This window comes from Crocuta crocuta, unplaced genomic scaffold (assembly GCF_008692635.1).
Source record: "Crocuta crocuta isolate KB4526 unplaced genomic scaffold, BGI_CrCroc_1.0 scaffold29, whole genome shotgun sequence".
NCBI classification, from domain to species: Eukaryota; Metazoa; Chordata; class Mammalia; order Carnivora; family Hyaenidae; genus Crocuta; species Crocuta crocuta.
This window is the reverse complement of record NW_027533280.1, coordinates 3,904,947-3,928,771: the sequence shown is the minus strand read 5'-3', so window position 1 is coordinate 3,928,771 and position 23,825 is coordinate 3,904,947. Positions and strand designations below refer to the sequence as shown.

At 51.8% G+C, this 23,825-nt stretch overlaps 2 protein-coding genes across 5 annotated transcripts in view; one reads left to right on the top strand and one right to left on the bottom strand.

The window, feature by feature from the left end:
• The window catches only part of TMEM120B (transmembrane protein 120B), a 43,008-nt gene extending 24,051 nt beyond the window's left edge, over positions 1-18,957 (top strand). Inside the window, exons 4-11 of the mRNA XM_077747903.1 lie at positions 834-893; positions 1,543-1,638; positions 6,914-7,003; positions 14,508-14,573; positions 15,063-15,124; positions 16,282-16,374; positions 17,468-17,536; positions 18,222-18,957. Coding sequence (XP_077604029.1) covers positions 834-893; positions 1,543-1,638; positions 6,914-7,003; positions 14,508-14,573; positions 15,063-15,124; positions 16,282-16,374; positions 17,468-17,536; positions 18,222-18,421 — 736 coding nt within the window. The 3' untranslated portion in view covers positions 18,422-18,957. The remainder of the gene's footprint in view (positions 1-833; positions 894-1,542; positions 1,639-6,913; positions 7,004-14,507; positions 14,574-15,062; positions 15,125-16,281; positions 16,375-17,467; positions 17,537-18,221) is intronic.
• A 1,692-nt stretch (positions 18,958-20,649) lies between these two features.
• RHOF (ras homolog family member F, filopodia associated) overlaps positions 20,650-23,825 on the bottom strand; it is an 11,577-nt gene continuing 8,401 nt past the window's right edge. The window contains exons 3-5 of one of the 4 annotated variants that reach the window (XM_077747902.1): positions 22,585-22,694; positions 22,363-22,497; positions 20,650-21,521 (exon numbers count right to left, since the gene is read on the bottom strand). In XM_077747902.1, coding sequence (XP_077604028.1) covers positions 21,357-21,521; positions 22,363-22,497; positions 22,585-22,694 — 410 coding nt within the window. In that variant the 3' untranslated portion in view covers positions 20,650-21,356. Of the gene's footprint in view, positions 21,522-22,035; positions 22,695-23,825 lie in introns of those variants that run through there. The other 3 variants (XM_077747900.1, XM_077747901.1, XM_077747899.1) reach the window with 3 other exon arrangements.

Here is a 23,825-nt window from a genome sequence, read left to right as displayed (position 1 = left end):
CAGAGAGAGAGGGAGTCACAGACTGAAACAGGCTCCAGGCTCTGAGCTGGCAGTCAGCACAGAGCCCGACGCGGGGCTCGAACCCACGAACCGTGAGATCATGACCTAAGCGAAAGTTGGACGCTTAACCGACTAAGCCACCCAGGCGCCCCAGAAGAGCTTGTTACTCTTGATCTCAGGGTTGTGAGTTCCAGCCCCATGAGGGGTGTAGAGATCAGTTAAATAAATAAAACTTTAACAAAAAAGGGTTATGTTATGGCATGTGAATTACATTGCAATTAAAAAAAATAAAAAAGAATGTTCAGAGCAGCTATATTTCTGTTAGCTCAAAACTGAAAACAACCCAAGTGTTTGTCAATAGCAGAATGAATAAATAAGTGGTGGTATCTCCATTTGGTGGAATACTATACATAAACAACATGGATGAATCCTACAGACACAATATGGAGAGAAAGAAGCCAGCCATGAAATATACTGTAGGTATACCTATAAATAGATTGAAGAGATTGTACACATGCTTTCACCTTATTGGTTGGAACTTAGTCACATGCTCACATTAGCTGCAAGGGAGCCTGGGAAATATGCTCTGTCAGCCAGCTAAAATGGGGGGAAATGAGTTAGTCATGACTGTTGTGTGTCAGAGTTATCATATTCTCTAGGTGATCATTATCCTCACTCCATGTGAGAATTTTACCAGTGAGGTTAGCACCCTGTTTTCTAACACCAGTGCTCCATGCGTGCTTGTTGAGTTTGAATGGTTTTGGTTGGGGCCCAACCAACCTTCCCAGGGCTGTTAAGGAACGCAGTGGCCCTCACAGGTGCTTTCCTTCCAGGCTCTACTTAAATCTGGTCCTTGGCAATGTGAATGTGACCCTTCTCAGCAACCAGGCCAAGTAAGTATCTCAGACCCCCAGCTGGCATTAGGGAAGCCAGACATTTTGTTCTTTCAACTCAGGAGAAATGAACCAAGCTGAAATTTTTACATAAATAAAGAAATATTAATAGTTGGGGCTCTGGCTCTTCATCTTTCTGACACTCTCCTCCTCATTGAGAGGCCACCATGGGAGGGTTCTTTCCTTCTTTTCATGCAGTCAATACATTGGGTGAACAGAAGTGCCACTTTCCCATGAGATATGGCCCCTGCTCCATTCCACTCCTTATGACACAGTTCTCCTGGGAAGCAGGCAGTACTGTCACCTGAAATCATGAGTCCCAGCAGTACAGCCGTGGTGTTTCTGCTGCAATAGCTGGTTGGGAAGGAACCTGTCTCCACCCCCTGCCCATCCCCATCACAGGCCTAGATACCTGCCTGGGAGTCCAGGGACATGGAGCTTTGCACATTGGCCCTCTTGCTCTAATTGATCATCACTATTAATTGAAGACCAGAGCTTTTCTTTAGTGGGATGAGAAGGTCCTTGTGGGCTGTCGGTAGTGATAGATGAAGGATCTGATGGGGATTCTGCCCCCAGATGGGATATAGTTACATTACTATAACTATAGTAATAGTTGTGTGACCTTTCCTGGGGGTGTCTGTCACTGCAGATTTGCTTACAAGGATGAGTATGAGAAGTTCAAGCTCTACCTGACCATCATCCTGCTCCTGGGTGCTGTGGCGTGTCGCTTTGTCCTTCACTACAGGTAACAGGAAGGTGGTGGTGTGTGTAGGCATGGGATTGAGGGGGCGTCTCTCCTGCATCTGCAACGTTTGGTAGATTGTAGGTAGAGGAGAGCCATTTCTCATGGGAAATAGCAGTCCTGTCCACCCTACATCCATCCAACAAATACCTACTGAACAGCTACTGGAAGAGGCCTTATAACTTGTAGTTAGGAAAGAGCCCAATGGCACACGGAAATTGTGGAATATTATTTGGTCATAAATAGGAATGAAGTACCAACACATGCTTCGACATGGATGACCCTTGAAAACATTATGCTCAGTCAAGTTCGTCAAGAAAGGTCACATATTACATGATTCCATTTCTATGAAATGTCTAGAACAGGTAAATCTAGAGAGATAGAAAGCACATCAGTGGTCAGGAGCTGGGCAGAGGGGAAATGGGGGAGGGTACTGTTGATGGATGTAGGGTTTCTTTTGGAGTGTTGAGAATGTTCCAGAATTAGATGGAAGTCATGACTGTACAACCTGGGCAATATACTACAACCTAATGAATTATATACTTTGCAAGGGTGAATTTTATGGTATATGAATTATATATCAATTAGGAAAAGAAAAAAGGAAAGAAGGGAAGAAAGGAAAATAGATCACAGAGTGCCTGGCTGTCTGAATCCTGGCTTTGGGACTATCCTGGCCGTTACCATGAACAGGTTCTCTCTGGGAGCCTCAGTCTCCCCATCTGTAAAATGAGAGTGACACCAAGCTGTGCTAACTGTGTGTGGAGGGCTCTGCCCAGCGCCTGGCACCAGCGATGCCAGTGAGAGCGTCAGCTGCTGCTTTTGGAGCAGGTCGAGGCATGTTGCCCTGAGAGGCTGAGGCCAGTGGGTTCAAGCTGCTCTGCCTCAGGGGGTTTCATTCCCCCCCCCTTTAGCCCCCACCCTAGGTTTTCTGCCCCGAGGGGAGGCAGCCAAGTACAGCTTGGGCGTTTGGCCTGCGTGTCAGGGGTTTATTTCCTGGCAGGCGCTTGGCTGGGAGTCCAATTGCTGGTCTGGCCACTTGAATGTCCAAACAAAGGCCCTTTGAGGTCCTGGGCCCGTGGCTGCCTGCTGCCTCGGGCCTGGCCTGGTTCCCTGGAGGGTAGAGGCTGCACGCATCAGTGCTGCCTGCTCACATGCCCCTCTGGAAAGGATAGAAGTTCTTGATGTGCAACCAGATTCCCTTGCACCAGGACATCCAGGGCCCTCAGAAGGGCACACCTGTCCTATGTTGTCAACTTCTGAAGTTCAGTTTTCTCCCCATCCCTTTCTGTATGCATTTCCTGTAAGCCTCGAACAGGATGGCTTAGAACAACAGAAATCTATTTTCTCACAGTTCTAGAGGCCAGAAGTCTGAAATCAAGGTGTTGGTGGGACCACGCTCACTCTGAAGGCTGTAGGGGAGGATCCTGCCTTGCCTCTTCCAGTTCCTGGTGGCGCTGGCTTTCTTGGCATTCCTGGCTTAGAGAAAGCTGTTCCCTCCCGTCCCGGCTTCACATGCCTCAGTCTCCTCCTGTCGTCTCCTTCCCTGTGTGTCCCTTTGTTTCTCTCATGACCTTCTTCTGAGAATGCCAGTCCCTGGAGTCAGGGTCTACCCTCACCCAGTATGACCTTATCTTAACTAATTACATCTCCAAAGACCCTATTTCCAAATAAGGTCATATTCTGAGGTCCTGGGTGGACGTGAGTTTTGAGGGGNGGGGGGGGGGGCGGGGAGCTGGGCAGGCGGCTCATCTCTCTTCTGTTGCCTTCAGGGAAGTTTGCCCTGCTGTTTAACCTTGGGAAAATGACTTAGCCTTTCCCCACCTCAGTTTCTTTACACAGAAAATGAGGATAATGAGAGCTACATGGTAGGGTGATTGAGAGGGCCGGATAGGTTGTATCTGCAGTACTTCAAATAGTGCCTGGCACAGAAGTGCTGCCGAAGTGTGAGCAGTTGTGATTCCTGCCATCATTTTGTGCTGGAGGAGATCACAGCTCAATATCCGGTGCACCCAAGGGGCAGGATTTTCTTTCCTTACTCTTGCCCCATTGGGGCGGTTTCCTTGCTGGGTGTCCCACCCAAAGGCCCTTCCACGGTGTCTCTAAGGCTGGAGCTGGGCATGGCTAACGTTCTTCAGAACCATGGGTTCTCGGTCCAGCTCTGCCACTCACAGATCATGTGACCTTGAGTAGAGCCCTCCATGTCTGTGTGTGTGGTTCCTCATCTTCCCCATGGCCAGAGGACATCTGCTCATGTTGCCTGGTCCTTGGGATGCTTTGGTGAGGCTGCTGGAGAGTGCTATGCCTCCTCCTTCTGCCTTCAGGCCGAGAGGCTGTCTGGTTAGACTTGTCCTCTATCAGGATTGGGCTTTGAAGCTGGCAGGAAAGAGGTGGTTGGAATTAAGCTTGGGTTGGTTGGGCTTGGGTTTGGATTTCACTCCTGGGCAGCTCACTTCCTCTCTGTTGGGACCTCAGTTTCCTTATCGATAAAATGGGAAGTTGTACTGTCTTAGTTTGTATTCCCCCTGAAGCAACTCCCAAGACAAGCATTTGAGTGCCAGCAGTTTATTTGAGAGGTGATCTCGGGAAACGTTGGTTGGGGAATGGGAAGTGAGACAGGAAAGGCTGCTCTGTGGGCATCTGGACTGCATGTTGCTGGAGAACTGGGGACAGCATGGAACATGCCTCAGTCATGCCACTTGAGGGGTGAGGGAGCAAGGGTATTTTTTTTCCAGCTGCTGTTGGTCAGGGGAGTTGAGGACTGCTTCTAGAGGATGATAACTCCCCCTCCCTTCTGATCTGCCTCTCACATCAGCAGAGTGAGCTCTGAGTCCCAGGCATGCCAGGAGTTGTCAGGTGCTGGGAGTTCTGTAGATGGGCACAGATGTAGTAGGTGCATCTGCACAGGAAGCAGTCCTGTAGGGTTGTTCGAGGACCCAGGCAGATGGTCCGTGTAATGCCTACAGCCTTGCAAGTCCCCAGCAGTTAGTGCTGGCCTGGTATGGCAGCCTAAGGAATGGTCCCTGAAGACGTGCATGCTCCAGTCCCCAGAACCTACAAAATATTATTACCTCATGTGGCAAAACGTCTTCGTAGATGGGTTAAGTTCAGGATCTTGACAAGAGATTATCCTGGATTATTCAGTGGCCCCAATGTAAGTATGAGGATCCTTAGCAGTGGGGGATAGGAGGGTCCGAGTCAGAAGCAGAGGTCACGGTGATTCTGTGCCACGAAAAAGGAATGTGGGCACCTCTAGAAGCTGGAAAAAGAAAGGAAATGGATCCTCCCCTAGAGCCTCCAAAAGGAGCCCAGCCCTGCTGACCCATTGCAGACTTCTGACCTCCGGAACTGTCAGGAAATAAACACATGACTGTGGTCACCTGTTACAGCGGCAACAAGAGGCTCATACGCTTTGCCAGAGTGGGCCAAGGCCAGTGCCTGAAGCATGTCCCTAATGTGCTGGGGACATAAGACTTTACTTCTGTTTTTCTCTTTCCTGATAAGATATAGGAAAGGACCAATGAAAAATATCCTGGTAACCCCGACTCACTCCTGGGCCTGTCCTCTGGAGGCAAGCCCAGAAGTCAGTGTCTAAGGGACCCTGTGCACTGGAGGGGCCAGACTCACGCCAACACCCTGTTCAAGTCAAGGAGGGCTTTGATTTCCTCAGAGTTAGGCATCCAAGACTCATTTCTCAGACTTTGGGTACTCTGTGAATATTCCAGAATTCTAGCAGGGAACATATGTAGCCCTTCCCATGCCCCAGGCACTGTTCTACACCCTTCACATGTGAGACTCAGCTGATGCTCACAGCGGCCTACACGGGAGCTGCTAGTAGTCCCCACACACCGGGGGGCAGCCGTGACGGCACGGGAGAATCACCAACATGCCCCCAGTCCCACAGCCGGAAGGTGGCAGAGCTGGGATTTGAACTCAGGCCCTGAGTTTCCAGAGGTCGCTTCTGGGCCTCCTGAGACTGCCTCTGCAGGCGATGGTTCAGGAGGGCTTGGGGTGGAAAGCCTGTCATCCGTGACCACAAAACAGGGTCACGTAGCTTAAAAGACACCTTCCAGCTTCTGCTTGTTGTTGGAGTCACACTCCCCCATTCCCTCCTGGGGTTATCTTCATCTTCCCAGTTCAGAGACAGAAATGGAGGAGGTGGGGAGAGTCCCCCTCCCATGTGCAGATGGATGGCACCCCATACAGTTGTTTCTCTTCCCACGCTGAATGGATGTGAAGGCACCGGGAGGTACAGAGGCACTTCCCTTTGGGGTGGGAGATAGAGCCTTCATGAGAGTCAGTGGTAGGCGAGCCCTCCAGGGGACTGTCTGCTGCAGCCTCTGTCCCAGGACCCTTCTCCCAGCAGTGTTCAGGTAGGGGGCTGGCCTTCCCATTTTACAGACAGCAAAGCTGAGGCCCGGCAGGTCTCTGACAGGGTCACATGCAGCATATCTGCCCGCTCTCCACCCTGACCAGGGCACGGCAACGGCCCGGATGCTCTGCTCTGTCCGCCTTCACAGCTTGCTCTGCCCAGCTCTGGTACCACCGGGGAGGCAGGGAGTTCCTAAGTTCATCTTACAGACAGTTCAGGCCATAAGGACTTTTTTGTGAGTGCCAAGTTTATAGATGGTTTAAGGGGATGGAGGGAATTTACATTTTGACACTATAGACAGTTTAAAAATACAGTATTAGGGGCGCCTGGGTGGCTTAGTCGGTTAAGCGTCCGACTTTCGCTTGGGTCATGATCTCGCGGTTCGTGGGTTTGAGCCCCGCGTCGGGCTCTGTGCTGACTGCCAGCTCAGAGCCTGGAGCCTGTTTGTCCGTGACTCCCTCTCTCTCTGACCCTCCCCTGCTCACGCTGTCTTTCTCTCTCCTAGAAATAAATAAAAAAACATTTAAAAAATTAAAAAAAAATAAAAAATAAAAATACAGTATTAGGTTTTCTGCTTAAAATCCTGTTGCCATTCCACCAAAAATTTTTACATGAGACAGTAAGAATTTAGAAGGGAGAGAGGGTGTCCTAGGCTGAGTGCTCAAGGAGGGAGAGGAAACCAACTAGAGCCTTAAAGGCTGGTAGGGTTCCAGTAAAAAGGTGAGGAGGGGGACAGGTGTGCCAGGTGGAGGCCAGGCTTCCCCTGTCTGCCCAGGATCAGCGAGAGTTTCCCCGAGGCACCCGGCGGGCAGTGCTCACCCTGATTTTCTGTTCTGTGGTTGTGCGGGTGGGAGCTCCTTCCCGGTTCTCACGCCTGCTCTCCTCCCCGGGGCTGTTTCTTTCCACCAGGGTGACGGACGAAGTTTTTAACTTCCTGCTGGTGTGGTATTACTGCACCCTGACAATTCGGGAGAGTATTCTCATCAGCAATGGCTCAAGGTAACTGGGGACCTGGCTTTGTGGGGGGCGTAGGGAGAGCCAAAGGGACATCTGTCATGGAATGGATGCAGGGGAGGGCTGTCACCCTCAGCCTGTATTCCCTTCCTCCTTGGAGTGGGAGGGGCGTCCGTGACTGTTCGGATCCAGGGAGGAGGGAGAACATGTGTGCTGTGGCAGTGTCACCAGCCCTGGTCAGTCTCTTGCTTACAAAAAACTAACTCAAATGGGTTTAACGCAACAGGAAATTTATTTTCTCATATCAAGGAATAGATCTGTTGGGACTGACTTCAGGTCAAGCTTAATCCAGATGCTTAGACAATGTCATCAGGACCCACTTTCTCTCCACCCTTCACTTCTGTTTTCTCCTGTGCTGTCTTCATTCTCAGGCTCCATGCGGAAGCCCAGGAGCTCCAGGCTCAGGTCTTCATTTCTAGCATTCTCAGCAAAATAGAGCATATCACTTCCTTCCAAAAGCCTCCCTGGGCCCCATTGACACTTGATGAATCATGTGGCCGTCTCTGAACCAATCCCTGGCCAGAGAATGCATGGCTGTGATTGGCCAGGCTTGAGCCCCATGCACCCCTACAGCTTAGGAGTGAGTGTCAGGAGGGGCGTGTTTCCCCAGAGGAAAATTGGGATGCTGTCACCAGAAGGATGAATGGATTCTGGTGACAAGAGTGGATGGTCCCCCCACAGGGAGATAGGGAGGACGGAGGACACGTGGTAAGGGTTTTGGTTCAAACCCGCCTGCCCGGCTGGTGCCGAGGAGGAAGACAGCCAGGCAGGCTGGGAGCGAGGGTTCTGGGGTTCTAGTCCTGCTGCTGTTCCTGAGCAGCTCTGTGACCCTGGCCAACTGGCGTCCACTCTCTGGGCTATTTCACAGCCCCCTGGGGGAGTGTGTCTCAGGGTTGCTGAGTGAATCAAGGCACGATTGGGGCTTCCATCATTGAGGGCCTTCTATGCAAGGAGCCCCACTGTTTCCTCATTCTCCTTCCTATCCCCACCTGTCTCCGAGCTGAGACCCACAACTGGCCACCTGCAGGACCCATTTCCACAGGTCTGTTTCCTTTTTGGGATGGCCATTTTCATCTCTGTCTCTATTTTCTCCTGAGACAGAAAGTAACAACCTCCCAACCCCTCCCTGCTTCCTCCCTCCTGGACACTAGTAAGGAACTGTCATGAACTGTGTATTTCAGACTGGGGGGGGTGTCTGCAAACCCCTAAGTAATTTGCCACCTTTTCACTTCTCTGCCCAGTGGTCTCTCATGGCAGATTCCTGCCCTGCCGGGCCTTAGCCTGCATGTAGAGCCCAGAGGTAAGGAGAAGGGAGCAGCAGTTTTTAGGTGTGCAAGCCCTGTAGCATGTAGCCCTTTAGAAAGATCAGTGTTTCTCAAACCACAGTCATTCCTCACCTATCCCCGCCGTTTTTGCCTTTTCCATGTATCATCTGGATGATAATGTTCACAATTTAAATCAACCTCTCCTTTAAAAAAAATATTAGTTTATTGTAGAAGGAAATTTTATTTCATCACCGTACATGGAAAACCAGCATCAGCTGCAGGAAGGAGGAAGTAGTGTAAAAATATCCTTTTGTTTTCCTTGTATAAGTTTTTGAAGTCAATTATTCTTGCTTCCGGAAGGCTCTGAGCCTGAGGCCTGCCATCTTTCTCTCCATGTGTGTACATGTGTGTAAAAAGGGAGATTATCAGGCCTTGCATGGCATTAAAGAGACTCTCTCCTGGATTTAGGAGAACAAAGAGAACTGAAAAGATGACCTCTCCCCACACAGTTCAGTAGCATCTAGTGTGACACTCAGGTGTCATCTAAACCTTGATATATGTACCCCATGCTTTGGGAAACACTGAGGTGGAAAATCTTACCAAATAAATAACACTCATAGTCTTCCTTAATTGTAGTGAATAGTATCTTTCTGCTTTTGGGTATTGTTGGAGGGGAGCCAGGGTGGTAGATAGTGGGGAAAGGGGGTCCGGGCAAGTGGCAAAGTCTTCCTGGTCATGAATTCTCTTCCTGTTGCTGTCCATCTTAACAGTTTTATCCTTCTCATGGACTCTAAGAGTCTTCAGAGGCATGCTACATCTCTAACAGTCACTAACATTCTAGTAAGAGTTATACTGGTCACCTCTTTATCGAGTGTGATAACCTGTGGATGGGGGAGGGGGGCGTGGTTACCACAGAGAAGGGAGCAGGACTGAGTGGAGGTCTCTGCGAGTGAGTCACACCAGGAAAGTGGGGAGGGGGCCACAGCGGGGTAGAAGTGGGGTTCCAAAGCCAAGTCTCATTTGCCTAACGCTTCAGCAGGTATTGCAAGTTGTAATGGGACTGTTCCCCTGGCCTGACTTCTGCTGTGACCTGGGGCAGGAGTTCGGATGTGGTGGGGGCTGGGATCTGGAATGGGTGGGGTGGGTTTGGTGCTTTATCTTATGGAATGACTTCAGAGGTGTGGTTTATTAGCTCAGTTAGTGCAATAAGCAAATCAAGTTCCTTTGTAAATCCTGCAAATGAGGGAAAACCACCGGATAGGAGTAAACCTGAAGGGGGAACATATATAGGCATACCTTGTCTAATTGCACTTTGCAGATACTGTGTTTTTTACAAATCGAAGGTATGTGACAACCTTGTGCCGAGCAGGTCTATCTATCGGCATCATTTTTCCAACAGCATTTGCTCATTTTGTGTCTGTCACATGTTAGTAATTCTTCCAGTATTTCAAACTTTTTCATTATTATTATATTTGTTGTAGTGATCTGTGATCAGTAATTACAATTTGCTGAAAACTCGAATGATGGTTAGCATTTTTTACAATATATTTTTAATTAAGGTATGTACGTTTTTTGTAATTTAATTTTTTTTTTAATTTAGAGAGAGAGTGAACAGGGGAGAGGGGCAGAGGGAGACAGAATCTTAAGCAGGCTCCATGCTCCATGCAGAGTCTGACACGGGGCTCAATCTCACAACCCTGGGATCACGACCTGAGCGAAATCAAGAGTTGGATGCTCAACCGACCACCTGAGCCACGCAGGAACCCCTATGCATTGTTTTTTTTAGACCTGCTATTGCGCACTTACTAGACTACAGTACAGTGTAAACATAACTTCTATAGGCACTGGGAAAACAAAAACTTCACTTGACTTGCTTTATTGTGACATTTGCTTTATTGCAGTAGCCTGCAAGTGAACCCACGGTATCTCTGAAGTATGCCTGTATATTAATAGTTAAAGGCGTTGAAACTGCCTCAATGTTAACAGTGCCTCTCCCCATTCTGTCCTCCTGCTGCATTGGCCAGCATCACAACAGATCAACAATCTGCTCTTTCCTCGGAAGATCCAGTTGTAATTTTGAGGCTGATTTCTGATTGGCTAGGCTGAGGTCATGTGCTCATCCCTGAGCCAGTCACTGTGGCTGAAGGGATGTAGAGCCTTGATCGGCTGGCTCTGAGTCATGTGCCCAGCTATATCCCTCAGCTCCCCCTCAACCAGGCTCAGACCAGTGTGAGGATGAGGTGGTTCACCAAAGGAAGGGCCTGGTGTGAAACCAGCATGCAAGGAGGATGGGGGGTGTGTGGGCTTGGGGGAGGTTGGTGATTGACAGAGAGACAAAACAGCAGATGTCCTCTATAATTAGTTCTGGGCCAGAATAAATAATGAATCGGGGATAGTGTTAGCTTTTCTGGCCAGCTTGCCCATGGGTGCCTGGTTCCAACTGGCTATTGTAGGGGCCTTTCCTAGAATAAAGACTAGGGGTGGCCAGGAGCAAGGGATCCTCTGTGGAAGCTAGCTATACCTCCGCCTGTCCACATGACCCGAAGCTCAAAGCCAGAAACAGTCTGTGACTGGATAATTTCTGGGGCCTGTGAAATGTGCACGTGTACAAATATGGGGAAAGTGTCCTGAGGGGAGGGCCATGGTCTCCAGCACGATCCCCAGACACTAGGCCATGCTATTCCTACATTGTGACTGTGTGTGCACCATTCTTCATTGGGTGTCTACTGTCTGCTTATTAAAAAGCCCATTAACCCCTACAAATTTTATTTTTGTGGGAAAACAGGCCCAAGGAGTAACCACTAATGGATGCAAGTTTCTTTTGGGGGCAATAAAAATGTCCTAAAACTGATTGTAGTCATGGTTGTGCAACTGTGTGAATGTACTAAAAACTACTGACTTGTATACTTTAAATGGATGACTTGTATGATATCTGAATTAAATCACAAAGTGTGCAAGTACACGCGCACATACACATACACAGGCACAAAACCAGCCCAGCGCCCTGGAGAGTGTGGATGGATGAGGGGGTCATGAACGCCATGCGGGGGAAGAAGCAGTTTCTAGTCTTTCCTAGTGCCTCTGAGTGGTGCTTATTTACTGGGGGCACCTGTCAGAGCTGGGCTCTGGATGCTGGGTGTTGTGTGCTGGACTCTGGCGCTGTGAGCTGGGCTCTGGGCACTGGGTGCTGTGAGCTGATAGCTGCTGCTCAGCCAGGCATGCTGCACAGACCCCGCACCTGGCTCGGCCGCTCCCACACTGCGAGGGGGCATTTCTCAGGTGGGCTTTGGGGAGGAAGACAAAGGGGCATGTGGTGTGCCAAGCCTCAAGGGCTTGTGTGTTTGGCTCTGCAGGGAACTTGGAAAGAAGTGGTTCCAGAGAGGCTTCTTGGGTGCTTCTCAAGCTGGGAGTCTGAGGATGGGGCTGCCTTTTCTATCAGAAAATTAGAGCCAGGGGCCCTTGTAGACTCTGACAGGCAACATAGGGACATTGGGAGGGGGAGACCCATGAAGAAGTGGGTGGATGTCTTGTCCTGCACCTGCGTGCTGGTGGCATCTAGACTATCTGCTGCTTCATCAGCCACACCTCCTGGACATCACTTCATTTGTTTCAACATTTATTGAGTGCCTGCTGTTTACCAGGTGCTATTAGTGCTAGGAATAAAGAGTCACATAAGACTTTGTTCCTAAGCATAACCCTTGAGGCATCCACAGGCCATGCTTGAACCCCTAAATTATGTCCAGATCTCTTGTGAGATTGCAAAGAGGAGAGATGAGTAAGAGCCAGTCCCTGCGCATGAGATGTGTGCATCTGATTGGAAGGTTTTAAGACCACTCAGACCCACGTATTAAGACCATGCAAATTAAAACCTCAGTGACACACTAATTTTCACCTAAATGAGAAATTTTAAAACTTGGAATCCAGCATTGACGAGGGTTTGGGGAACCAGATTTCTACTGTCCAGTCCTTGGGAGGAAGGAGCCCAGCTGCTCCCAGGCTGCATTTGGGAAAGCAAATCATTGCCACATTGTGTTCAGGTAATGAGCTCTTAGGGGCTGGAGAAGATCAGCAGAGACCAAAGACAAGACTCAAGGATTTCGAAGGTTAAAAGGTTTGAGGGTCCAGCTTTCATCCTAGGCTGGGACATTGACACTGAGGAGGGATGACAATGAGGCTCCCTCCCCTGCTGTGAGAGCCCTCAGTTGGGGGAGCACTGGGTTCTGAAAAAGGTTCCCACAGCTTCTGGACCGGACACAGGAAGTCCAAGGCTTGGCAAGGGCTTGCTGTAGACGGAAGAGCAGATGAGACAGGGGCGTGGGCTCCCAGGGAGAAACTGTCTGGGATGATGTGAGATGCTGTGTGGGCAGTCTGTCATTTCTCTGTGTCTGCGTGGGATAACGTAGGTAGCTCAGTTCTGTGTAAGTGTGTGTGTGCTGTGTTTATTCAACACACTGAGCACCTGCTCTGAGCCAGATGTCACAGACACCTTGACGAAGAAGACAGACAAGATCCTTGCTCTTCTGATGTTTACATTTGAGTGGGGAAGAGGGTTCAGAGAAAAAAATGAATAATTTCAGATAGTGGTAAGCACCATGAAGAAAATGAAACAGGGTGATGTCATCTAAAATGGGGCTGCCTGGCTGTTTTAGATAAGGTAGCCAGAGAAGGCCTTTCGAGGGAGGTGACGGTTGGTCCAAAACTTGAATTTGGACCAGGAGACAGGCCACCCAAGTTCTTGGAGCAGAGAGAATAGCAAGAACAAAGGCCCTGTTAGACGAAATCCCACAGGCTGGGTGGTTTGAACAACAGAAATCTATTTTCTTTTTTTTTTTTTTAATGTTTTATTTATTTCTAGGAGAGAGAGAGAGAGACAGCGTGAGCAGGGGAGGGTCAGAGAAGAGAGGGAGTCACAGACTGAAACAGGCTCCAGGCTCTGAGCTGGCAGTCAGCACAGAGCCCGACGCGGGGCTCGAACCCACGAACCGCGAGATCATGACCTAAGCGAAAGTCGGACACTTAACCGACTAAGCCACCCAGGCGCCCCCAGAAATCTATTTTCTTATGGTTCTTGAAGGCTTGAAGTCCAAAGAAAAGGTGCCAGCAGGATTGGTTTCCCCAAAGGCCTGTCCTTGGTCTATAGATGGTCACCGTGGCTTCGTGTGGCCTTTGGGGGTTTGAACCCATGACACAGATCAAGATTTGAGCTTAGGTTGAGTCCAATGTTTAACCAACTGAGCCACCCAGGTGCCCTTTAAAAAAATTTTAAGTTTGTTTATTTTGAGAGAGAGCGAGAGTGCACAAGCAGGGGAGGGGCAGAGAGGAGAGACAGAATCCCAAGCAGGCTGTACGCCATCAGCACAGAACCCGATGTGGGGCTCGAACTCACAAACTATGAGATCATGACCTGAGCTGAGATAAAGAATTGGACACTTAACTGACTGCCACCACACAGGCATTCCCCCACCACCTTTTTCTTAAACCTTAATTACCTCTTTAAAATTCCTATCTCCAGGGGCCCTTGGCTGGCTCAGTCAGTGGAGCTTGTGACTCTTGATCTCTGGGTCGTGAATTTAGCCCCATTTTAACATTTTTGAGAGACAGAGCATGAGTGGGGGAGGGGCAGAGAGGGAGGGAGACACAGAATCAAAGAAGACTCCAGGCTCTGAGCTGTCAGCACAGAGCCCGATGTGGGGCTTGGACCCACGGACTGTGAGATCATGACCTGCGAAGTTGGACGCTCAACCGACTGAGCCACCCAGGGGCCCCGTGTGTGGAGATTACTTAAAAGTAAATAAATAAATAAAGTTCCTATCTCCAAAAACAGTCACATTCTCAGGTACCGGGGTTTAGGGCTACAACATAGGAATTTGAGAGGGACACAATTCGGCCTATAACAGGCCCTGAGGTAGCAATGGTCTTGGCAGGTTCAAGGAGAGGACAGGGAGGCGGGGCTTGAAGCGGGGTGTGGTTAGGGATGTGTTCTTAGGGTAGTGGGAAGCCACTGGGGGCCCGAGTCCCGTGAGTCTCCTGGCCAATCTGTGAGTGGTTTATGTGTGCTTGTGCATCCCTGTAGGACAGAGTAAAGGACAGAGTCATGGTTTGGGTCTATTTCATGGCTGTTTCTGGGCCACAGAGCAGTCCCCATGCCCCCCACGTAGCCAAGAACGATAGCTACCTGTGTTTCCTTCCCCACCTGAGCTCCTTTTCCTTCTCTTCTCTCCGAGAATTAAAGGCTGGTGGGTGTCTCACCATTACGTGTCCACTTTCCTCTCTGGAGTGATGCTGACCTGGTGAGTGTCTCATGGGGGTCCGTGAATGGGGGGAGCCGGTGGTAGGCAAGGGAGCACCTTCGGGGCCCCTGGCCTGGGCTGACTTTTGGGCCAGGAAGGAAAGCGTGAGCTTACAGACAGGCCACTGGGATTCCCCACGCCCGCTGGGAAGTTTCTGGGGAGGTCCCATTGGCCTGCCGGCTGGGGCAGAGGTAACAAGGAGTGACAGACCGCAGGGATGAGGCTCCAAAGGAGACAGACGGAGGGAATCAGCAAGAGCTTAGGCTTCAGAATGATGATATGGGCTCCCTAGGTTCTAGAATGGGCCTAAAGCAATGATGGAAGTAACCTGGTCCAGCCCGAGGGACATGGGTGCTGGAGAAGGACAGAAACCAGGGACCTCCATTTAATTTTAAAAGCTTTTCTCACTTAGCTGGAACAGAGAGGGGCAAGGATGAATGTCTGATTTCACAGCATGCTTCACCTTTGCTTTTCCCCACTTTTCTGCAGGCCTAACGGATTAATTTATCAGAAGTTTCGCAATCAGTTTTTAGCGTTTTCCATTTTTCAGAGTGAGTGTTTCTTGCCTAGATTGGGGGGGGGCATGGTTTCCTGTGGCTTTTCACTGATGAAGGCCCCTGTCCTCCCTCCTCCCTTGTGGGGGGTGTGCCTAGTGTGGAAGGGCGCTCCAGGCAGGAGAGAATCCCAGAAATCCAGGAAAGAGCCATCTCCCCCCAGATTGCTGCCCCGCCCTGGGGGAGGGGCAACCTGACCTCCCTCACCCCCAGGAGCCCCCATCACTGCCGTTTCTTCCCCAAGTCACAGCTTGACCAGTTGTGACTTTTGGGAACTGAGTGGTGTTGGAGGCAGTACCGCAAAATGGGAATAGAGTATATGTTCTTTTTCTCATTTAAGAATAGCTCTGGATTTATAGACGGTGAACTGGTCCCAGAGGTAGCCTCTGGGAATGGGAAGCTCAGATAGTTAGGAACAGCGGCAGAGAGAGAGTTTTATTTTTCACCAAGTACCTGTTTGTTCCCTTTGAATTTTATATCGTGGGTATATTGCCAATTAAAGCAATACAATTTAATTTTTAAAATTTATTTTTAATGTTTATTTTTGAGAAAGAGAAAGCATGCAAGCAAAGGGGAGGCAGAGACAGGGGGACAGAGGATCTAAAGCAGACTCTGTGCTGGCAGCAGACAGCCAGATAAAGATACGGGGTTTGGCTACAGGGCTTGAACTCACAAAACGTGAGATCATCACCTGAGTCCAAAGCAAGAGTCAGATGCTTTAACCGGCTGAACCACCCCGGTGCCCCATGATGGGTATTTTTCTGTGTCACTACGGAGAATCCTATCTCCTCGTTTTTAGTAACTACTAAGTATCTCATTGTATGAAAACGTCTCTTGCTGTCTTAGCATTACACACAGCTCCCAGCATGGTGCCACCATTTCAGCAAGTATCTGTTGAGTGCCCACTGCGTGCTTAGGAAAGCTCTAGAAGTTTCTAGTCTTTCTGGTGCTTAGCTGGGTCTAAAGATAACCTGCTCTCCTTGTATTCCGGATAAGGGAAAACATGGGTTCAGGCTGAATACGGGTGCGCGTGTGCGTGCGTGTGTGTTGGGATGGGAGGGGGTTGCCCTCTGGGCAGTGAAGACCCCTGGGTCTGCATGGAGCTGGCGCCTGGTCCTGCAGACTCTGAGCCAGACGCTGCGCTCCCCCTGCAGGCTGTGTCCAGTTCCTGCAATATTATTACCAGAGGGGCTGCCTCTACCGGCTGCGGGCTCTGGGGGAGAGGAATCATCTGGACCTCACGGTGGGTGAGTAGCCCAGTCTGGGGTTGGGGGGTGGACAGCTACTGGCCCCTCTTTTTCCCCCGGACCTCACTCCTAACTTCTACACTGGGAGCATGAACCAATAAAAACATAATAAGACCTCCCCCACACAGAGCCAGGACTGCTGGCTTCTCGCCTAAATTGCTTTTCATAATTCGTCATGGATTCTGTTTCAGCTGACAAGCTTGAGGCCAGCTGTGTGCCAGGCCTTGATGCTGGCTTCTGTCTTATCAAGTGTCTATTTTTTTGGTCTGTGTTTTATAATATATGTAATGCTAGCCTCGTGTTGTGCATGTATAATTTATGTATAATATACCTACATATAAATACATATAGACACAAACATATATACATTGGGAAGGTGTGCTTAACTTTTAATTTTTTTAAATTCTTTTTTTAATGTTTATTTTTGAGGAAGAGAGAGACATAGTGTGAGTGGGGTAGGGGCAGAGAGAGGGGACACAGAATCTGAAGCAGGCTCCAGGCTCTGAGCTGTCAGCACAGAGCCCGATGTGGGTCTCGAACTCATGAACCATGAGGTTATGACCTCAGCCAAAGTCAGACATTTAACTGACCGAGCCACCCAGGCACTCCTTAACTTTTTTTTAACTCATGGGATGATTGAAGAGGTTGAGAGCTCTTGTCTCAACTTTCATAGGAAACTCAAAATTCTGCCATCTTTTGAGATGGTCATTTTCATTGAACTACTCTGCAAAGCAGGCCCTACTTTGTCAAGATTCACTTGGAAATGATGCATGCAAAAGTCCATTATAAAATGCAAAATTTCAAGCAAATTAAAGAACTTATTAAAACACAGTGCCTGTCACGGCAGCTTTCCACAAGTGTTATCAAGCCCCAGGACTAGCGGCGTGAGAGCAGTCAGGCTTGGTGACAGGTGTTCTGCATTTTCTCTGGATGATTTTCATAGCTGAGCACTCACCCACCCATGAGAGGGGAGGGCTGTCCTCCCTGCCCCATGTGGGTGACTGGCGTAGTTGGGCAGCAGGCGCCTGCTGGGGCTGTGGGGGCAACCAGTCCCCCTTACGTGGGCCCTTGGCTTCCTCCTTCCTCTCCACAGAAGGGTTCCAGTCCTGGATGTGGCGGGGCCTCACCTTCCTCCTGCCTTTCCTGTTCTGTGGCCACGTGAGTCCCCCTAGAGTTTGTGGGTGTCCCCTGCTCTGGGCTGACCCCGGGAACAGGTCTTTAGGCCTCTCCCACAACGACCAGCCATCAGGGTCCTGGGATGCCAAAGGCCAGAGCCAGGACTGGCCCTCAGCACCGGTGTGCCGAGTCCCACGTCTTCAGGCTGTTCTGGCCCAGCGTGGCTCCACTTTCATTTTGGGGGGTTCTCAGTGTCTTGGGACAGGTGATACCAGAAGCTCGGTGGGGGGGTGCTGGTCCATTCCCTGGGCTTCCCCATGTGGGGCTCCAGAGGAATCCGTTGGGGTAAGCGGTGCCTGCCTCGGGTGTGTGTATGTGCCTGTGTGTGTGTGGGGGGTGGGTGGGCTGCGGAAGGCTGGGCCAGCTTGGAGAGAATTCTTGCCTCAGCTACCCCTTGATTCCCCACTGTGGGGCCCTGTGCCCAGAGCTCCCTGCTACTGGGGCCTGGGAGACTTGGGGAGAACTCAGGAAGCTGGGGAACTCCTAAGTGGTCTGAAAACCCTATTGAATGCTATGGCGGGGTGCAGAGGAGAGGCCGTCCCTGACCCTGCATGACCCTGAGGACTCACAGCCTTCACTCAGTTGGCCCAGATCTGCTGTGGAACACTGCAGTTTTCAGGGGGCTTACGCTAAGGAGGTCACAGGGGCAGGGTGGGCATCTCAGCAGGGAGCTGATCTGAGGAGCCTTTTCCTCATTTCCCTTGCCCCCCTGCCACACCTTCGCCTATCTTCCCCCCTCTCCCCTCCCCCTGCCCAGGTGTTCGTGTTGGCGCTCACTTTCCTCGTCCTCTTCCTTGGCAATTTCCTGACCACACTCAAAGTCGTGCACGCGAAACTTCAGAAGAACAGAAACAAAGGGAAGAAGCTGTGAGCCAAGGGACCTGTGCACCTCCAGCCCCCGGGGTTCAAGACTGCAGGGCGTTCCAGCTGGCACCTGGCTGCCCATTCTCTCCCCACAGTGCCCTTGGCCACCGACAGCAGCCACCTCAGGGGCCAGCGCATCGCTGGCAGAAGGGCCAAGGCCCTGGCCCCTGGTGGACAAGAGGAATGTGACCCCCGCTCGTCTGCACAATGTCAGCCTGCTCCAGCCTCCCTATTTATGACATATTTAATACGGGGTCCTCCCGACTGCCCTGGAACCCACAGTCTTCCCCGCTGCCCTCTCGTGGCTGAGACTGGGTCAGTCTTCCTGGGCGGGGGCCTGAAGCCTCAGGGAGCCCCTCAGGTCTGAGTTTGGATGTGCCTCGCTGGGGTGCCGACCTGCCACTTACTGAGTCTGTCCCCAGGCGGTGGAAGGAAAGCCCTCAGCGTCCTGTGGAGCCTCCCTCTGGGGCGAACAGCTTCTGCTGTAAGCTCTCTCGGCCTCCGCTGCTCCGTGGTGGGGTATTTAAGTTCTCGGAGAACCACTGTCTGTCTGTGCCTGGTGCTCTTTGCGCTTCGAGTCCCTCCTGCTGGCCACCTGGGGAGAGCCGCCCTGCCTCTCTGAGGGCTTGGCCCCTAGGGTGGGGCTGAGGCGAGGGGGGTGCCGCTACCACCAGAGGGCGCCCCAGCCTTGGCATCACTTGGGTGGTTTGAGGTGGTTTGGTTGTTTTTGACTCTAGAAAGTTTGGCTTCCTGACCCCCATGCCTCAGCCCACTTTCCTGAATTCTTATGGTGAGTGGGACCCTGACTTTCAGCCCTGGTGGGTATTTAAGCCATCCTGGAGCTATCTCCCCACTCCCCACCCCCCTCAGGTTCTGGACTGTTTGTGGGGGGGAGAATCTGAGCAGGCTCACTTCTGGGAGGTGGCACTTGGAAGCCGGGACAAGTCTGCTGGTCACCTTCTGTCCGGGTCTGTACTTGCGGGGAGGATGAAGCAGCTAGCCGGTTTGGTTGAGTGTTCTGCCCCTTCTCCTGCACACGGGCCTCAGCTGCCTTTATTTCCCTACAAATCCCCCTGGACCAGAGTTCACAGCTGGCATCCAGTCATGCTTTGGCCCTCAGAGGAGTTTAAGCTTTATTAATTGTTACATTTTTAAAATGAGATTTCCCCTCCACCCCAGTAAGAGTCTACATAAAAACCCAGATTTCTACTTTCCCTAGAAAAATGTAAAGACCTCTGTCAACATTCCCACAGGGCGGTTCTTGGCCGGGCTGAGCTGCCTGCCTAGGATGGGGTGCTTGCTTCCTAGTGTGCCACAGACCCCACCACTCCCTTTTGTACCTGTCCTGTTTCCCTCGTTTGCGCCTTCCATCTGGCCCTCAGGCACTTGGGTTTTCCCTAGACAAGGAGTCAGTAACCTTTTTCTGTAAAGGGCCAGATGGTAAATATTTGAAGGCCAAATAATCTGTCACAACTACCTTAGACTGCAGTCGTAGGGCAAAAGCAGCTAATGCATAGATAAATGAGTGTGGCTGTGTCCCAACAAAACTTTATTTACAAAAACAGGCAGCTGCCAGCTTTGGTCCACAGACTATACAGTTTGCATACTTCGTTCCATATTGTCATTTGTCCATGAGTCCTTGCATTGACGCCACTTTGACTCCCCAGGGCATGGCAGGGCCATGGGGAACCTGTGTGAGGTGGGTGGAATGCAGAAGTGTCTCCCTAGCGATTGACTTCAGAGAGGCTCAGGCTTAGTGGGGCTGAGGCAGGAGATCCCGGGGAGAGCAGGGGCCACCTGAAGCCATTACGCCGTGTTCAGTAAGGCTGACTCCTGGCTCGCTCAGGAAGCAAGCAGCTGGCAGTCTCTGGGGCATGAGAATCGCCTGAGGGCACTTGTTTAAAGCTCCTGGACGTGACTACAGACCTTGCAGAAGGAGGTGCAGTGGATCTGCAGCTAGGGGTTAAGTGTGTTTTCCCAGGTCAGGATGGTCTCAGCTTCAGGATGGCAGAAGTGGAGGCCGTGAGGGACAGAGGAAGCTTGATGACTATTAAAATGAGCCAGTACCATCCTTTTGCAGATAGGGAACCAGTCTATAGAGAGGAGTGACTTGCCCAAGATCACTCGGAGCTGATGTCACTTTTCATCTCAAGTTTCTGGCATTGGGGAGGGGGGTGGTTTGCAGGCGAGGATCCCCTGAGCAGGGCTCGGATATGTGGTTTTTGCTTTTTGAGAGAGAGTTCCTTGTCCCCCTCAGGCATGTCACCAGCTCTGGAAAGGTGGCGGCCCAGCCAAAGGCCGAGACTGGAGTCCTCTGTTGGGGGGCCGGGGCCGCTGTTGGCGCCCATGTCCGGGGCTAGTGCCTGTGTTGTCCCGATAGGCCCCCATCCCATCGTGGCCCCCGAGCTCCTGGAGGAAGGAAGCGAGGAGCTGGAGGATGCAGTCGTGCCTATCTCCGGAGCCCAGGGACGTGGGTGACATGGGAGCGGCGGGCTTGGGGGGCTGTGCAGAACGCTGATGAATCCACATTTATCCACGTACCGGATGTAGTTCTTTGTTTCAAGCATAGGTTTTGAGGACCTATTGGGGGTGCCGAGGGGAACACACATGGTTGGGGGGAGGCCGCGTACTCTTGAGTCCTGGGGACAAATGCTGGTTCCAGGTACAGAGGGACTGAGTCCAGCACCCTCACCCACCTCCATGCAGGCCACGGCTCCAGTGTGAACCCAAGGTGAGTTCATGGTCAGAGCCCCAGCTGGGAAAGAAGAGATCTCCAGAATGTTCTAAGAGTGTAACCAGAGGCTCCAGACACAGGGAGACACCCACCTCCAGGTGCCCTTGGAAAGCTGGGGGTGGGGCAGGATCTCAGGGTATAATCCGGGGCTGGCGGCTTGGTGCCCCCGTCAGTCTCGCCCTGAGGGTTTATGCCCTGCCCAGAGGGGTCAGAGCAGCAGGCACAACCGGTGTTGTTTCTGCCGCTGTGCTTTCTTCAGAGCACTGAGGGCAACCTTGGCGGCCTCTCGGAAGACGTCCTCCACATTCTCCCGAAACTTGGCAGAACATTCCAGGTAGAGAGCAGCTCGGATCTGTTCGCAAGCACTCTGGCCCTGGGTGGGGGGAGGGGCCAGCATTAGATGAGGGGTCTAGAGCGTGGGGCACCTCCTGACAACGCCCCCCCCCATGGATCTGGGGACTTGGAGCTGGCTCTGGGAGCCCCCCGGGGGGTGGGGGCAAAGGCCTTCGTGTGGAGCCCCCTTCTCCCTGTCTGCGGCCCAGGCCCCCTCCCACCCCCAGCGTGGGTGGACGGAACATAAAGGCCTGTCTGGTGTGGCCTGAGGGCTGCAGCTGCCTCTCTCCTGTCCACCCTCAGGCAGAGAGGGGCCCGAATCCGACAACTGTGTCTGCCAGGCCTGTGACCAGAGCTAGAGGCCTCCAGACACAAAGGGCTTCCTACGTGCCTCTTCTCAAGAGCACAACTAAGGAAACTGAGCTTGCTAGGAGAGTAAAACCTATCTCTGCTTCTAACATTTATTTTTATTAATGCTTCTTCCTTTTTATTAAACTTTCTTACTAGTGTTCCTCTGTGTTCCTTTTATCGTTCCATGCCTCACCCGGAAAGTTGCAGGCTTTGGTTTTACCCGCGACTCTCACGGGGAGGGGAACCTTACTTTCGAACAAGGCCTGCCCCTCCCTCTGGCAGACAGGACAGGATGGTGGTTAAGGACCCAGGCTCTGGAGCCAGAGTGACTGGGACAGGATCCTGGCCGTACACTGCATGTTAGCTGGGTGACTTAACCTCCACTTACCCTCTCTGGGCCTCCATTTCTCTCCCATGAAACGGGGTGCTAACAGAACATGCCTCAGCGTTATAAGGATTAAAGGAGGCAGGGAAGAAGAGGGCCGAGAGCATGGAGATGGAGGTGGAGAGAATGAAGACCCCCGACCGACCTGCACGTAGGTGATGGGCTCCAGCTGGGCGGCCCTGAGCTTCCGCAGCTGCTCCTTGTCCTTCCTCAGGTCTGTCTTGCAGCCAATGAGCACCATGGGGGTCCCACGGCAGAAATGTGTGACCTCGGGGAACCACTGTGGAGGGAGAAGGCAGGCATCAAGGCTGAGGCCAGACCCGTGGTCCCCACCCCTGAGGCAGGCTGGCTGGGTCACGGGCCTCACCTTGATGAGGACGTTTTCATAGCTGGTGGGGTTCATGACGTCATAGCAGATGAGCACGAGGTGGGTGTTCTGGTAGGACAGGGGTCGCAGCCGGTCATAATCTTCCTGCCCTGAAACCGGAGGGTAGGTAGGGGTCAGAGAGGCACCACTTCTTTGTCCACCTGATGCCCCTGTCTGGGCTCAGATGGGCAAGGGGTTGGTGACTCTGTCGCTAAGGCTTCAGTTTCCTCATCTGTGAAACAGAGGTGGCGACCCCCAGTAGCAAAGATTGCACGAGATGAACCCCATGCAGTGCTCAGAGCTGGGGTGATTTTGGGGTGATAATCTGCAAAAGCTGGAGGAACTTGCTAGCAATTTTGCCCATGACAGTTACCGCCACCTGCCTTGCCCTGGCACTCAGGTTGGAGAGACAGACTCGGGCCGAGGCCCTCCCCTCCCTGAAGGCTCAGGGGCTGGGCCAGCCCAGGCCAGTGTTGGGGTGCAGGGGTGACCAGCACAGCTCACCACACTCAGGCTCCCGTGGGGAGGCTGAACACCCTTCCCCCAGCGCAGACTGAATCACGGGCCACGGCTGAGTGTGGCTTTGTAATGTTTTTAGTAATTTTTTACATTGACAATTTTAAACTTACAGAATTGCAAAAAGAGTGCTACGAACTCCCTCAGATCCCCGAGTGCTTACACTTTGGCCCACTTGCCCTTTCTATATGTAAACAGCCACGCGAGAGTAAGGGCAGGCATCCTGCTGCTTCACCCCGGAATAGCGCCCTGCGGATTTTCTAAGGACAAGCATGTTCTGTCACCCAGAGTCCAGGTATCAAACAGGAGCCACCACCACTGACTCTGTTCTCCAGCAAACCCGGCTGAATTCACATCTCGCCGGTGATGTCGTGGAGGAGGTCTGCCCTGGTCTAGAAGCAGGCCCACGGCTATGTCCTGCGCGCAGTCACCATATGCCTTAGTGTTTTTAGAGGCACAAAGGTGACCTCCTTCCGTTACCCGGAACACAGAGGCCCAGCAATCCCCTGCCCTTCCCCCTCCCCCGGGGAGGCACCAGCTTGCCCTCTGGCTCCCTCCCTGCCAACGTTGGCCTTTGTGCTGAATGAGGACAGACCACATCCCGCTCCTGCCCCCCAGCTGCTGCCAGGACACTGCCACCTTCTCCCTTCCCACCGGTTCTCCCTCAGGCCGGGACCCCTGACAGGATGCAGTGAATGGCAGCCACAGCTATGACAGTGGCTGGG